The sequence below is a fragment of the Corvus hawaiiensis genome, chromosome 6, assembly GCF_020740725.1.
Source record: "Corvus hawaiiensis isolate bCorHaw1 chromosome 6, bCorHaw1.pri.cur, whole genome shotgun sequence".
Classification (NCBI taxonomy): Eukaryota; Metazoa; Chordata; class Aves; order Passeriformes; family Corvidae; genus Corvus; species Corvus hawaiiensis.
In genome coordinates this window covers 53718233-53731631 of record NC_063218.1, presented here as the reverse complement: position 1 = coordinate 53731631, position 13399 = coordinate 53718233, and the positions used below count along the sequence as shown (strand labels likewise).

Genomic DNA, 13399 nt, shown 5'->3' with positions numbered 1-13399 from the left:
TTTTTAACCAGTGACATGGTTTTTCTCTTCACCATCTGTCAATTCTTATTGACTCTACAATGTTTTAGTAGCACTGTTAATGTAATAGCCTTCTTTTTCCTGCTTTATTGTTGCCAATCTCTCCTCATTAGGACACAAATCCCATTACAGTTTTGGAAGTCTATTTCAAACCCAGTCTCACAGTACCCAATACTGATCCAGACCTGTTTGCCCACTGCAGGAAGTCTCTGTTGGGTCATACTATTATCTGAAAGACCAAAAGCCTGACGAGTAGGGATGAGATTTCATCAGTTTACCAACAGCAAAGATTAAAGAACAGTGGCTCTTGATCTCTGAGCAGCTCCACATGTGATGGGCATAAATGACAGGAAAGCACTTGCTGCAAACAGGGAAACAATACCATAAGGACTTCTGCAACAGGACTGTGGAAAAGACCTTTTTCTTTTGGGTTGTGCATATTTATCAGAGAGTGTGGAAGAACCTGCAAAAGCTTACTTGGAATTAGTGAAAGGAGCAGGGGACTGACCTACATTCAGCGCGGTGCTGAGTGTTCTAACTTGTTCTACCAAGGCCCTGCTTTCTTAGGGCTTCCTGCTACAACTATGAAGTCTAAGGTTTAAATTAAAGCTTTCTTTAATTAAACCTTTAAATTAAAGGGGCTTTCACATGACTAGTTTCAAGTTTTCCTCCTCCTCCTTTTATCTTCTCATTACCCATCTCTTGGAATATAATGCACTGTAACTGGAATGCATTCACCCACTGCTGACTGTAACCAAAGCCTGCTAGAGCTGACACTGATTTGGAGCTGATAATGCTGGCAGAAGCACAGGGGTTTGCTCCTGAGAAAGGGCTTAGGGAATGGGCCAGGCTTGTTTTGCCACAGGCTCTGCCACTGTCACTGCACAAGGCAGACAGACTGACACAGGTGTGAGACAGACTCACAGGGGAAAGAATGCACCAGGTGGGGCTAACTGGGCACACGGTCAGTGATGATCTCTCCCAGGCAGGAGCACCAGCAATGCAGTGCTGGCACACAGGGCAAATAGCTCAGAAGAACAGTCTGGGTTCCTGCTTAGTTCCATCATAGAGTGGATTCTTTTCCTTTCCTGGTGCTGAGGCTGTGAGAGATGGTGCTGTTTCCAATCCTCAGCTAGGGAAGTAAACTCAAAAACTGGATGCACATGCTTTCATCATGCACTAGGCAAGGACATTGCTTTGTCGTGAGTGTCAGTGACTGTACTAGTTGTTACATTTCTAGTTTTTAGAGACTTCCCAGGAATTTGGTGGTTCTGGGAAATTTCAGACTTATTTTGATTGTGCATGCATGGGTCAGTTGTGCAGCATATGTGCAATTAATTCACATCTGGAACAAATCAGACTGAATATTTATGTTGCTGAGCTGATCTGTATGCTCTGCATATGCAGAGTTTTTGTTCATGCAACCAGAGCAGAACAGACATGAAGGAATTTCAGACAACTGTTCAAAAACCTCTAGTTCAGCATAGGCCAAAACAAAATTTTTAAAAAAAAGGTGATGTTCAAGTTTCAGTTCCCTTGCTTCAAGAAGCTTGGGTTAGATTTGATTTCAACATAACAGTTGGCCAATTCCTTGATTTTTTTGTGTTAACTCCTTATTTTGCCATGGTTGATGCAAAGAAACCAAAGAAATGAAAGGTAGCCATAGGTGGCATTGTATTTTTTCCTTTTAAGATTTCTCATGATGCATTACTGCTTGAGAAAGGCCAAACAAAACATTACTGTAGAATGGGTATGTTGAGGAATTAAATATCACAGAAGTGAGAAGTACTAAGCTACAGGTAAGCAGCAGCCTGAAGGGGCACAGAATAACAAAGGAGGAACATACGTTGGGCCATCTGCAATGAGAGCAAGAACGTGGCTCAGGTCAAGGGTGTAGGTCTGCAGGTCAGGATATGGCAAACTCCGAGGCTCATTGAGCTCCATCATCTCTTTGTTATCATAAACAAAGGGAATGCCACCTTTTAGCTTGATAACATAATCCAAATTGTCTGGAGCATCATCAAGATTATAAGGATCTTCATTTTCTTCTGGGGGTGAATGGAAATCTGAAAACAAATTTGCATTACAGTTAGAAGAAATAACTTACACAAAAGGCAAAATAATTACAAAAAGAACTTTCTGCTTCTGTAAAGTTCAATTTCTAACAGGTCTCAGTAGTTTCATTAAAATCACATTCAGTTACTGTAAAAGATCTGCTGTTCCAACAAAGCCTTATTCTGACAGGCTCTAGCTGTCAGCCCTCCTCTATACTACGTGCCTACCTTAATTCAAAGGCTGTATGTTATTAGAGTTCTCTGAACCAATGCATACAGATTTAATACTATCCTTTATTAATGTGTGATGGAACAAGTTTGAAAATGAGTTTGCAGAAGTATTTAAATGGTTGAAGTACAGTTGAGATTTTTTAACAGTAAAATAATTGTTGACTTCATACTCACCTTCGTTATTTTCTTTTCACCTTCCGACTCACTGTAGCAATTTTGGAAGTTGGTTTGGAAGAGCCAGTTTGTTTTGTTGTGTTTTGATTGGAGTTTTTTTAGTTTGTAGGGCTTGGTTTGTGTCTGATTTTCTGTGGTGATGGTTTTGTTTGACATTATTTTAATAAAACAATTTTATGTTTAACTGCTTTTGAATAGAAGCAAGGAGCATGAAGGCAAAGATAGTGCAACACAACTCCGGTTTATCCCTTGGCCTTCTGATCATGAACAAAATCATAAAGCACCAGAAGCACAGCTGGGATTTGTTCAGTACAGTTGTGTAAAGCCTTTACAAAGTAACACAGTTTTTTCCTAAGAATCAGCTAATGACACATACTTCTAGGAGATTTAGCTTATGTGAACACTCAAACATTGTCACTCCTGTTGTGAACATTCATCCCTTCTTTTACAATATCTTACTAATGCAGCCAGCACAAAATAAGTCCTGACTGCATTTATGTCAACTGAACTACATTCTTTGGCTCAGTCTTATCAGAGATTTCTTCTTTTACCTGTTCAGTTAAGCCACGACAGAAAAGTAATTAACCAGTCCTTTTATTCACCTAGAGTGAATCAACTGATACCAACATTATCTCTAATAGTCATAACTATCTAGCTCAAACTTGTGCTAATTAAGACACTGTGTAACAAGATTTCATTTTTTGTGTCGCAAGTTTAAAATCATAACTGTAGAAAAGCTATTAAGCTAATAATAGCTTGGAAATAATGCCCTGGCAGCTGTTCCAAAATATCTTCCCTGTCTTGAATATTCAGTATGCTGTCCTCTTTACACTCTTCCTGGAAAACAAACACTTGAAAACGTATTTAGTCACCCTCTTTCAACCACTGAGCGAGAGAGAGGGTAATTTAAAATGTCACTTCAAGGCTGAAAATAAGTTGTCAACAACATGGACACATCTACAATGGCCCATCAGTACAGACCGAAGGTTGCTCCTCACAGCCTAATCCAGAAATGAGCAGTGCAAACAGTTTAATGCACAAGCAAAGCTTTCAAGACACAACCCACCTAAGTGACAAAAATAATTTGTGACATACATAGTGGGGGAATATGTTCACCCTAATAAGCCTTGTTGAGAGATCACAATTTATTTACCCAGGCAGAATGCCCAGCAAATATGACTCTACAGCTTCCAGTCTTGACCTGGCAAGCGTAGCCTGCTTGTGAAATTCCTGACTCAGGGCGTGCTAACTGGCATGTCTATATCATGCTTCAATTTATGATGTAGATGAGCTCATCACCCCTTTTAGTTCCATATGCCAAGATGAGGAGGAATGAATTTTCACTTTAAACCATAGCCATACGGCTTTTTCCTGGGGGAGCACAAGAATGCTACTTAACATCCCATTTGCTTAGGAAATAAAGTAATCAATGAGTCTAGTCTTGGTTTTTAGGTTTTGACAGCTTCAAAGTGCCAGATTAGACACAAGATTTATAACTTAGGTCCATCAGTGATTCTCCACTCAATAACAGAATAAATTACAAAGACAGTCAGAAGAGATCATCACAAAAATACAACTTCCCTTTACTACAGTAGTGCATGGGTTTAATTCTGTATTTTAAAATAATGTTTAAGTTTTTTAGAATGTAATTGAGTATTTTAAAAAGGATATTCACCTGGATGCACCTCATCTTCAACCTTCCACTTTTGATCCCGCATGCTGCACAGGTACTGAGATGTTGTTCTCGGGAAGCGATGGTAGGCAAGACGTGAGTACTTCTCTCGAATGAGAAGAGCTTTCACCAGGCTCTTGGCAGCTTGTTCATAGTCATCAACTGTAACCTGGAAGGAAAACCTGGATAAATAATGGCAAGAATAGCAGTTCTAGCAACAAACCAAATCCACACCAGTAACAAGGAGACTGAATTTCCAGAAATATAAATGTATGGGGCTTGACCATAAGGATCTTGTCCAAGGAGTCAAGAAGCCAGTGACAGAAGCAGAACCCCAATACATTATACAAACAAAACACACACAAATGTTTTCATCCTACCATGTACTACCTATTTATTGAACATCTGATTATGTTTATATCCAATTGACTATTATAAAGAGTATAAAACAGCATGGCCTTGACTTTAACTGTTTTACAAATCACTGTGTTCACAAAGCGATTTAGCGTTTGTTGCAGAGAACCATCATATTGTCATTTTACACTTCATGTACTTACATGGGACCTTTTTTACACCCTCTAGATACAGAAAGTGGGAAAACAATGGTTTCTTACCCCTGCACAGTAGTCCCCACTAATTGAAACTCTCTGGAATTCTGGTACATCATATGGCACTTGGACTGGCACAAAAGCACTTGGAAGAACTGGCGTTGCAGGAGACAGGACGGGATTGGCCGGTGGTGCTTTCCATTCCTGAGGTGGAATTTGTAATGACAAAGACTGGGATCTAATCATCTTGAAACTTTTCTTCCTATGAATTCATGGTATAAAACATAAAATAAGCCATGGTATAAAACACTAAATACACTGGAAAACTGATTACAGCAAAGAAGTCACCCCCTAGGAAATTTTACAAATGAAATCTCTCATACCAGAGAGAAAATGTTGGTCAGAAAGTACTTGTGCTTTTAGCTTTTCTCTATTGACATTTCACGATCTACACTACACACAATTGCATGTACCCTCCACGTGAGTCCAATATGCCACAATTTATTTACAATCGCTCTAAGATGCCCTAAGGTTTTTGTTTCACTTCTTACAAATTCAGTTTCAGCAAGTCACTGTATAGAAGGAAGAGGTGATCACTGTGCTCACTTTAGTATGGGTTGATTTTTAGAGACTGACAGCATCAGAATTTGTGAAGGATCAGACAGAAACAAGCAACTGTTACATACAGAAATTGCTGTAAGTTATGCTGCTACACATGCTTCTCATTCTTCCCAAAACTTTCAAGACTTAAAACTCATCTAGTTGTCAGACGAGACTAGGCAACAAAATTTCACACACAGCCATTCAGTTCAACTTGCAATGAAAAGGACGAGTACCTAGTTATTCCTTAGGCAGTGTTTGATGACTTGAGCAGAAGGCTGATGTTGGTTACCAGAGTGATATCACAGCATGGCTTTGATAAGAAGTCTGTTCCTCCCCACAGGAGGAACACACAAATTTAAAAATGCTGCCTTTTCTCCTCAATGCTGTGATAGATGTGCACCTCAGATAAGCCAGCTAAGAAAGAATGCTGTCTTTCTCAGTGAAGTAATTGTAATACCTCAAGCGGAGTTTTGGAATCTCTCTAAAGATGGAATTAATTTTCCTTACTCTGTTTAAATGTGCTTAAATGTATCTTAAATATTCATCTACTATACAAATCCTATGTTATAAACTACCTGTGATATCAATTTCTTTTGCACAGTGGAAATCGTCCCTAATTTTGTAAGTTAGATACCAAAACCTTGAAATGTTGGTAAGAATCACTAACAAAGAAAAAGGAACACCGGAACATTTTCTGGAAGCTGCGTATTACTTCTGTGGTATTCTTAAGATTAGGAACATGCAGCGCTAGTACAATTAACACTCAAATTCCCTCCTCTCAAGTACTTGTAGCCACCTTGGAAATCAGCATCAGTTTTGAAAGGCAGCATTGGATCAACTGCAACTGGAAACAGCACAAGTTGTACCTGTGTCACTGTCACTAAGTACCCTGCAGGACAGGGATGAACACTTGTTCTGTTCCCACATGTAAACAACATACCTGTAATACCTCTCCCTGTACAAAACCTGAGTTTGAGTTTATTTCTGTGAGACCAATTTTCCAAATTAAATGTGAAACACACTAGTTTAGGAGGAAATATATACCAAACATTTGTTTGACTGCCAACATCTGGTTTTCCCTTCTGTGCCTGTTTGTATCTATGAACATGCCAACTGGGAAACCCACTTGCACAATTCCAAACACAAAGTCTCAGTTTGTATCATCAGTGAGTCATACCTTAATTTAACTAAATTGACTCTTCTCCCTTCTGTTCCAGAAACATGACTCCAAGTGTTGCCCAACTGCCTCTCTGCAGCTAACCAGGTACGTGTGTTTAGCTATCACTTCCAAAGGCCTCTTGTCTGCCTGCTTTTTGAAGAGTCTGTACACGTCCAACCCATTTGGTGTCAGGCTGCTGCTGAGTTCATGTGACTCCAGAAACAGCCCAGCAATCCTGTGAAGGCAAGACACTGGAACAGCCTGACATCAGGGAAGTCTGCCTCTCTTACAGGGGAAAAAAACAAAAATCACAAACCAAAGCAAATTTGGCTTCATTACAGCCCTGGGTAAACCAAAGGTAGAATGCAATTTTTTTTTTTTTTAATGTGCACTTTTATGGCTGACAGTGGTTAGATTTTATCTCTGTGAGTAAAGGAAACCTACAAATAACCTCATTATGCCAATACCACTTTTTACCTTACCCCTTGATCTTAAATATAAATTCTTTGCTTTCATCTATTTATGCAGAGACTAAAAAAAGTATCATGCCACCGTCATTTTTCTCTGTGTTAAATTTTTCTGTTTCTCTTAATGAAACTAGAAAAAGAGGGGGAATGTTTCTTTTTCTGACTCTTCTTACATTAAAGAGTCGTAGGGTTGTGTTCATTTCTACCCAGCTATGCTGTTTATTAAACTTGCATAAGCAATATCTGTGCTATTGCTGGGAACACAGCTGAGACAACCTCACCAGTCCAAGCTCCCTGGGACCCATCCCCATACCTCCTGCACAGGACAGAAGGACACCACATAGGTGGCCCTGGTACCTGCTGTTGACTTTTCTCCTGAAGTAGTAATTTGCCAGGCATTTCAGTTGTAACTCAAACTCATTTCAAAAACTATTTTCCACTAAGAAAGCAACTACAGAACAAACCTTTTAGCTGTCTCCACAGACTGCTGTTCTGCCAGCTCCTTCTGCAGCTCCCTCTCCTTGGCCTCCTTCTGCCCAATAGGGCAGTCTTCAGGCACGGTGAAGAGTGACAATGCATCTTTGCTGTCTTCTTCTCGCAGAACTTTGGCAAACACCTTCTCTGCCAGGAGCCGCACGTGCTCATCAACCTCCGAAATGTTCAGCTTGGGAAACTGCCGCGGCATCTCGCCTGATAAGGAGCACAGTTGATAAAGTTAGAGCTACAGGAAGAGTGAAGATATGCAAGAGACTGGGGGTTTTTCCATGGAATGCCTATCAAAATTCAGAGCTTGAAGCAAAAGCAGAAGAAAGTAGAACAGCTCTGCAGGATTTAAACTAGCATGCAGTACACAAGAACCACAGAGCAGCTCTACTTTTGGAGCCATGCTAATTTGTGCATCAGGAACCTCTTGGTATACCCACAAAAATTCCTAAGCAACTTATGTAGAGATTTACCAGGAGATTCCACTTGCATAGTCAGACAGACAGTTATCTGTGATACAATGGATACTCAGCTGTGTGTCCTTGCACTGAGCATGGAAATCACATTCACTCAGTTGCTTGCCTTCTTCCTCGCTCAGTGACTTCAAACCAACAGGCAAGTTAGAAAAGAAGGTTGTATATTTCCACCTCACCCCATCCCTTCCACAAATCAGAAAGTCACAGAACTTCTGTGAAGTGAAATGGTTGTACAACAGGAGCAAAGACAGTATAGTTAACTCAGTGACTCTTCTATTTGTTTTCAGTAGTTCATATCAGACTTCTGAATGCATGTGGGAAGCAGATAGGTCGTGGACTTACATTTATACATGGCATTTAAATATTACTTTTCAAAAAGAATACATTTTACATTTTTAGGTAGCTAGCCTTTCATCACTAAATATTTCTGTTTTGTTCTAGCATCACTACTAAAATGCTATCTATATTGTTTCTTCTGTATTTTCCTGGCTTTACTTTTATTCCAGTTCCATACAATCCACAATGTGCATTTTAGCATAACTGGAAGCATTCCAGAGGGAAAAAACACAGTGCTGATAAGCTACTGACCAGCATTATTTGTTGTGTACTATAAAGCTTTCTGAATGCCTTCAGTATGATGGAGTTTGTAACAAATAAGATTAAATTCTTATTACATAAGTTAAAAATAGCTGCGAACATGTCACAGCAAATGGATCCAAGCACTGCCAGAATGTGAAGTCTGGGTCCAAAACTGGCATTTCAGAATCCCTTTTGGTTAGAAAAATGCAAACATATTTTGTGATATAGTATTCATTTAAATAATGACATATCCTGGAAGTCAGCATGGAGCATGGCAGTTTTTTATCACTTCAGCCATAACTTATCAGGGCCCCCATTACAATTTTTCTGTAGGAATGCTGCAGGTTTCACATGTTGATACGTGATCCTTTTGATACGTGATCCTGTTGTTTTCAGCCTAAAAGACTCTAATTAATGTCCGCCTGTTTTCACAGTTGCTTTGAGAACATTTTTGGTTTTATTCTAAAAGCAAATATAGTATGAGAAGGTGACAAGAGTTAAATTGGACCATAACACGGCAATTTAGTGTTCCCCTACATTACTTTGCATTCTTATTTTATAAGAACCCATTCACATCCCAGTAGAAAAACTCTGGTTTTAAAGAGCTGTGGATTTGACTGTGCTGTTTTCTGCCAAGAAAGTATCTGTTTTGCAATTAGTATTAATTCTTCATAAAATCAAGTATAACTACATAAGAAGTTTAAAAATACATACATGTTTAGCTGAGTAATTCAGTGACAATGCACCACCATGCCTTAGCATCCAAACTTAGGTTTGGTTTCTCAATTTCAACCCCCAAGTAAATCATAGAAGTCTGTCTCCTGACCTCGAAGAACACAGCTGTCAGCAGCAGTGCCTGCCACACGTACAGCTGCAAGCAAGGGCCTTTTGGGCCACTTCAACCAGGCAAAAACTCCCTTTATCCTTACTCAAGTACAGTAGGAGTGCTAACAATACTACTACAATGTGAAACAATAATGGTTTTTCTGCTGCTAAATCAGCAATTAAAATATTCTCAGCACTAGCATGAAAAAAATATCAATTGGTTGTATCTTTATCATTGGCTGAGCATTTTCCTAGTTTAAATAAACTTTTTCCCAGAGAATTGTGATCAGAAACAGAAATGCAATAAGGAACACACAGCATGAGAAACCATGCCGTATTTTATATCCTTACAATAAGATAGTAAAGAGACAGAAAGTATAGATGTAAGTATAATCCTATACTGACACCAAAGTTTTTTTCTTTCTTACAGAACCCAAGCTCACGTTCTCCACTCAAGCATGAGACAATAAGGCACAGAACACTTTGAAATGTAGGTTCACCCACATCACAGCTAGCTCATGGCACTGAAATGAGCCTAATAAACCTAAAACAGTCATGAGGCACCTCATGCAATACTCGAGCAAGCTGTGCCATCCTGAACTGGAAGAGACTCTTGTATCCAGTATCCTTCTATTGAAGTGCTGCCCTTTGCCCAAGGTGAGCAACAACTAGACATTTTGATGGGATGGGGAAGGATATGAATGCTACCCAGTAACTACTCTCTTCCTAAATATATCGATCTCAAAGAAAGGCTGCTTTGGTTGCTCTTTAGGTCTGCACCTTTGCAGAAGAAAAGAAAGCTGTATCTCTTGAAACATGCTGCCTTTAAAAAAAAAAAAAAAAAAAAAAAAAAAAAGGAATGATTACTTAGGAAGCAATTACCGATCAGGCATTTAATGGTCTTGAATCTATAGCGAGCACATGCCATGAAAACCAGAGCCGCCTCCGAGCCCCGCAGATGCCCAGCCGGCAGCGCCACATCCCAGCGCCGCGAGCAGGTAGGGCCGGGCCCGCGGGCACTGCCGCCGCAGGAGCCCCGCACGGCTCCGGCCCAAGGTCACCGCCAGCGCCCCGGGCCAGCCCGGTGCGGCACTTACCGAGCGCCCCGGGGAGAGCCATGCTGGGGCAGGGCCGGGCCGCCACCGGCCCGAGAGACGCTGCCGGGAGCCGCCGGCGGAGGAGGCGGCGGGGGGGGAGGAGCCGCTCCCGCCAGCTGCCGCCGCTCCCTGCTGCCGCATCCACCCGCCGGCCGCCCGGTACCGCAGTGCCGCGCCGCCCCTGCCCGGCCCTTTATGGCCCGCGGGCGGAGGAGCCCGCTCGCCGCGCCCCCGGCCCCGCCGGACCGCCCGGCTGGCCCCGGGGCGGCTGCATCGCGGCCGGGGCGCCTCCGCGGCGGGCGCAGCCCGCGGGGCGGGGGGGCTGCGCTGGCCGGTCCTGCCCCGGCCGGGCCCCGCCCCGGCGCGGGGGGCGAGCGGCGGGCGGGGCGCTCTGTCCGTACCTCTGTGAGGGCCGGCGCTGTAGCTCCGGGGTCGCGGCGCTGCGGGCGCCCGCTGCACCTGTGACGGGGGACGGGCAGCGCCTCCCCCGCCGGGCCGCGGTCTCAGCGGCAGCCAGAGCAGCGGGGAAAGTGTAGCCCCTTCCCTTTCCCCTTCCCCGTCGGCGGCTTGAAGGCAGAAGTCGCGCTGTCACATGGCCCCCGGCCGGCGCGGCAGGGAGGGAGGGAAAGAAGAAAGGGAGGGAGGGAACCCAGCCCGCCTTGATTGGCCTCAGCCGTGCCGCCTCCCACGAGCGCGTCGTTCAAAACTCCTCGAAAAGCGCTTTAACGTAGCAAACTTCGGTTCGAGACCAGAAAGTCGTGAGGCCAGTGCAGAATGACAGCCGGTAAGTGTGCTGGCAATGTGTCCCTCTCAAAAGAGTTTTCAACAGCGTCTGCCCTTCAGTGTAGCAACACGGTCCAGGTGCTCGTCTGTATTAAAAAAATAAACAAAACCCCGAGAAATTTTCCGGCTAAATAGGCCAAGGCAAATAAGTGAAGCTCGACCCCAGCGTGACTCAGCAGGAATGAGGATATTAGCGTGTAAAATAATTTGACCTTATTCTGAGAGATTCCAGCCCTGAAGCTGAAAGTTCTAGGGACATTTTGGTAAGTTTCGGTTACAATACTTGGAGTCTAACCTGAAGACATTTAGATGTAAACGTATCTTTACAATGCAGGAAAGCACTGGGAATGCACGTGAGTGAAGGTAGTTGGTGTAAAAAGCAGTTAAAAATAGATGTCCCAAAACATCAGGGATCAGGTAGTCCTGTGGACCCCCAGTATGGTAGGCATAGAAATGCTCCATGCATAAATCTCAGGGGATTTTGGCTTCAGAAACTCCTTTACTTCACACAGCTAGTGAAGAAATGGAGTGAAAATAAAGGAGTTGTCCATCCTAAGTCCGAGTCGCAAAGAAGACCGGATATTTTAGACAACTGTCAGCACAGTCACACTCATTTGCTCATGAAAAAGGCTAAGAATTATGGCCACAGCTGTTGTATGAGGCATGTAGCAATCCAAAGCATTCAAAAATGAGCCAGCCATAATAAAAAAATATTTAAAACAATATTAATACTACAAAAATAGGCATGGTTTCTCAGCTTGGAAAAAAGACTTATGCTGTGTGTACGTGCTTTTCCCACAGTAATTGCGAATATCTTCATCAGCTGCTGCTGGCAACACCCTGAGAAAATATCTGCCACCCAGAAAACCACATACTGTAAGTGTCTATACCTCTGACTCACAGCTGCCCTGCCCATTTGATATGTGAGTAAAGCACACCTGTTGCTGCTGGCCATTCACTACACCCCTCGATTCCTAATCTGTTAGTGCTGCTTCCTTCCTTTTTCCCAGCCACCTGCCTGAACTTGTTCAAACTTGCCTGCTATCATGGCAGTTTTCCTGAAGTTTAAGCTTGATGTACACCAAATCATAATTGTGCCCTGCCTGCTGGATTCAAGTATCTCACGGCCTCTTGGTTTTCTCTTCTCAGCTTGGCACATGAGTCTTGCCTCAGCACTTGATTTAATCTCTTCTGTGGGATGCAAGAGCCTGGCGAGAGTTCCCTCTCGTGCTGACTTTGTGCCAACCGCAGTGCAAAAATAACGGTCTGGAAGATAACTGTGTTCCTCAGCTTTCTTACACACAAACGGGCAGCTCCGTATGCCCCGAGCGAAGAGAGAGAACATTGCAGTGTGAGCTCACGTGTTAGCACAGCCAGAGAATTCACACAGAAAGGAGACCTTAAAAATATCTTAGCCAAGAAAAGGCTTCTGTGAGCACTGAAGTGCAAACCCCTAAGGGTGTAGGACACGGGGCACTTGTTATAGGCAACCATGAGTATTTAAGTAAGCTTTCCTTTTGTAACAAATTGGAAAACTTCAAAAGCAAAATGAGATCATAGCTTAGTAAATGCATCTGTAGTAATTGAAGCATTAAGAAAATATTATTGCAAGATCTGTAATAAGAGCAGGGTGGCTTGTAAGAATAGGGTAATGGTAATAAATTAACAAGAGAATACTTCAAGTCCTCTGGCATTTTGCAGAACCAATTATTATGGTCAGTTATTTAAGAGCATACATTTGAATAGTGGGCCTAGTTTCCTGTCCCATCTCTGCTCTCATAATGAACAATTCACATGTATCCTTGGGGAATGGCAGTGACACTGAGCTGACAGTGAAATAGCGTATTTTCAGCACAGATGTTGTTGTACTCTTCCATTGGCACCTACACTGCCAGTCAGCACCTTGTCTGCCCCATGAGGAAGCCTGTCTGCCAGTCCTGTTTGTAGGTAGATTATGCTTTTACACACCACACACTGAAAGTAGTGCAAGTGTCTCCAGAGTTATTTTAAATGTTGGGATTCCTATTGTAAAATGTCAGTACTTTCTGAAGCCACCTGGGTGTTAGTTCATTTCTGTTGTGTAGCAAGCCCTGGTTCTCTCAGGTAAATTTTGCATTGTGTAAAAATGCATTTATTTTCATCTTTTTAATCTTGCTATACAAGAAAAAGTTATCCACTTTTTTTTACCAAGTTACAATTGATCACATTTATTTATATTATTATTTTTTAA

General features: G+C 42.4%; 2 protein-coding genes across 4 annotated transcripts in view; one reads left to right on the top strand and one right to left on the bottom strand.

Annotated features, from left to right (window-relative positions):
• The window catches only part of AMPD3 (adenosine monophosphate deaminase 3), a 33440-nt gene extending 22546 nt beyond the window's left edge, over nt 1–10894 (bottom strand). Inside the window, exons 1-5 of one of the 3 annotated variants that reach the window (XM_048306576.1) lie at nt 10788–10894; nt 7391–7616; nt 4764–4959; nt 4153–4318; nt 1865–2084 (exon numbers count right to left, since the gene is read on the bottom strand). In XM_048306576.1, the coding sequence (XP_048162533.1) occupies nt 1865–2084; nt 4153–4318; nt 4764–4959; nt 7391–7611 (803 nt within the window). In that variant the 5' untranslated portion in view covers nt 7612–7616; nt 10788–10894. Of the gene's footprint in view, nt 1–1864; nt 2085–4152; nt 4319–4763; nt 4960–7390; nt 7617–10171; nt 10190–10386; nt 10546–10787 lie in introns of those variants that run through there. The other 2 variants (XM_048306575.1, XM_048306574.1) reach the window with 2 other exon arrangements.
• Nucleotides 10895–11004: 110 nt separating this feature from the next.
• The window catches only part of LOC125327248 (serine/arginine repetitive matrix protein 3-like), a 41284-nt gene continuing 38889 nt past the window's right edge, over nt 11005–13399 (top strand). Inside the window, exons 1-2 of the mRNA XM_048306577.1 lie at nt 11005–11170; nt 11971–12045. The gene's annotated coding sequence lies outside the window, so the exon portion shown is untranslated. The remainder of the gene's footprint in view (nt 11171–11970; nt 12046–13399) is intronic.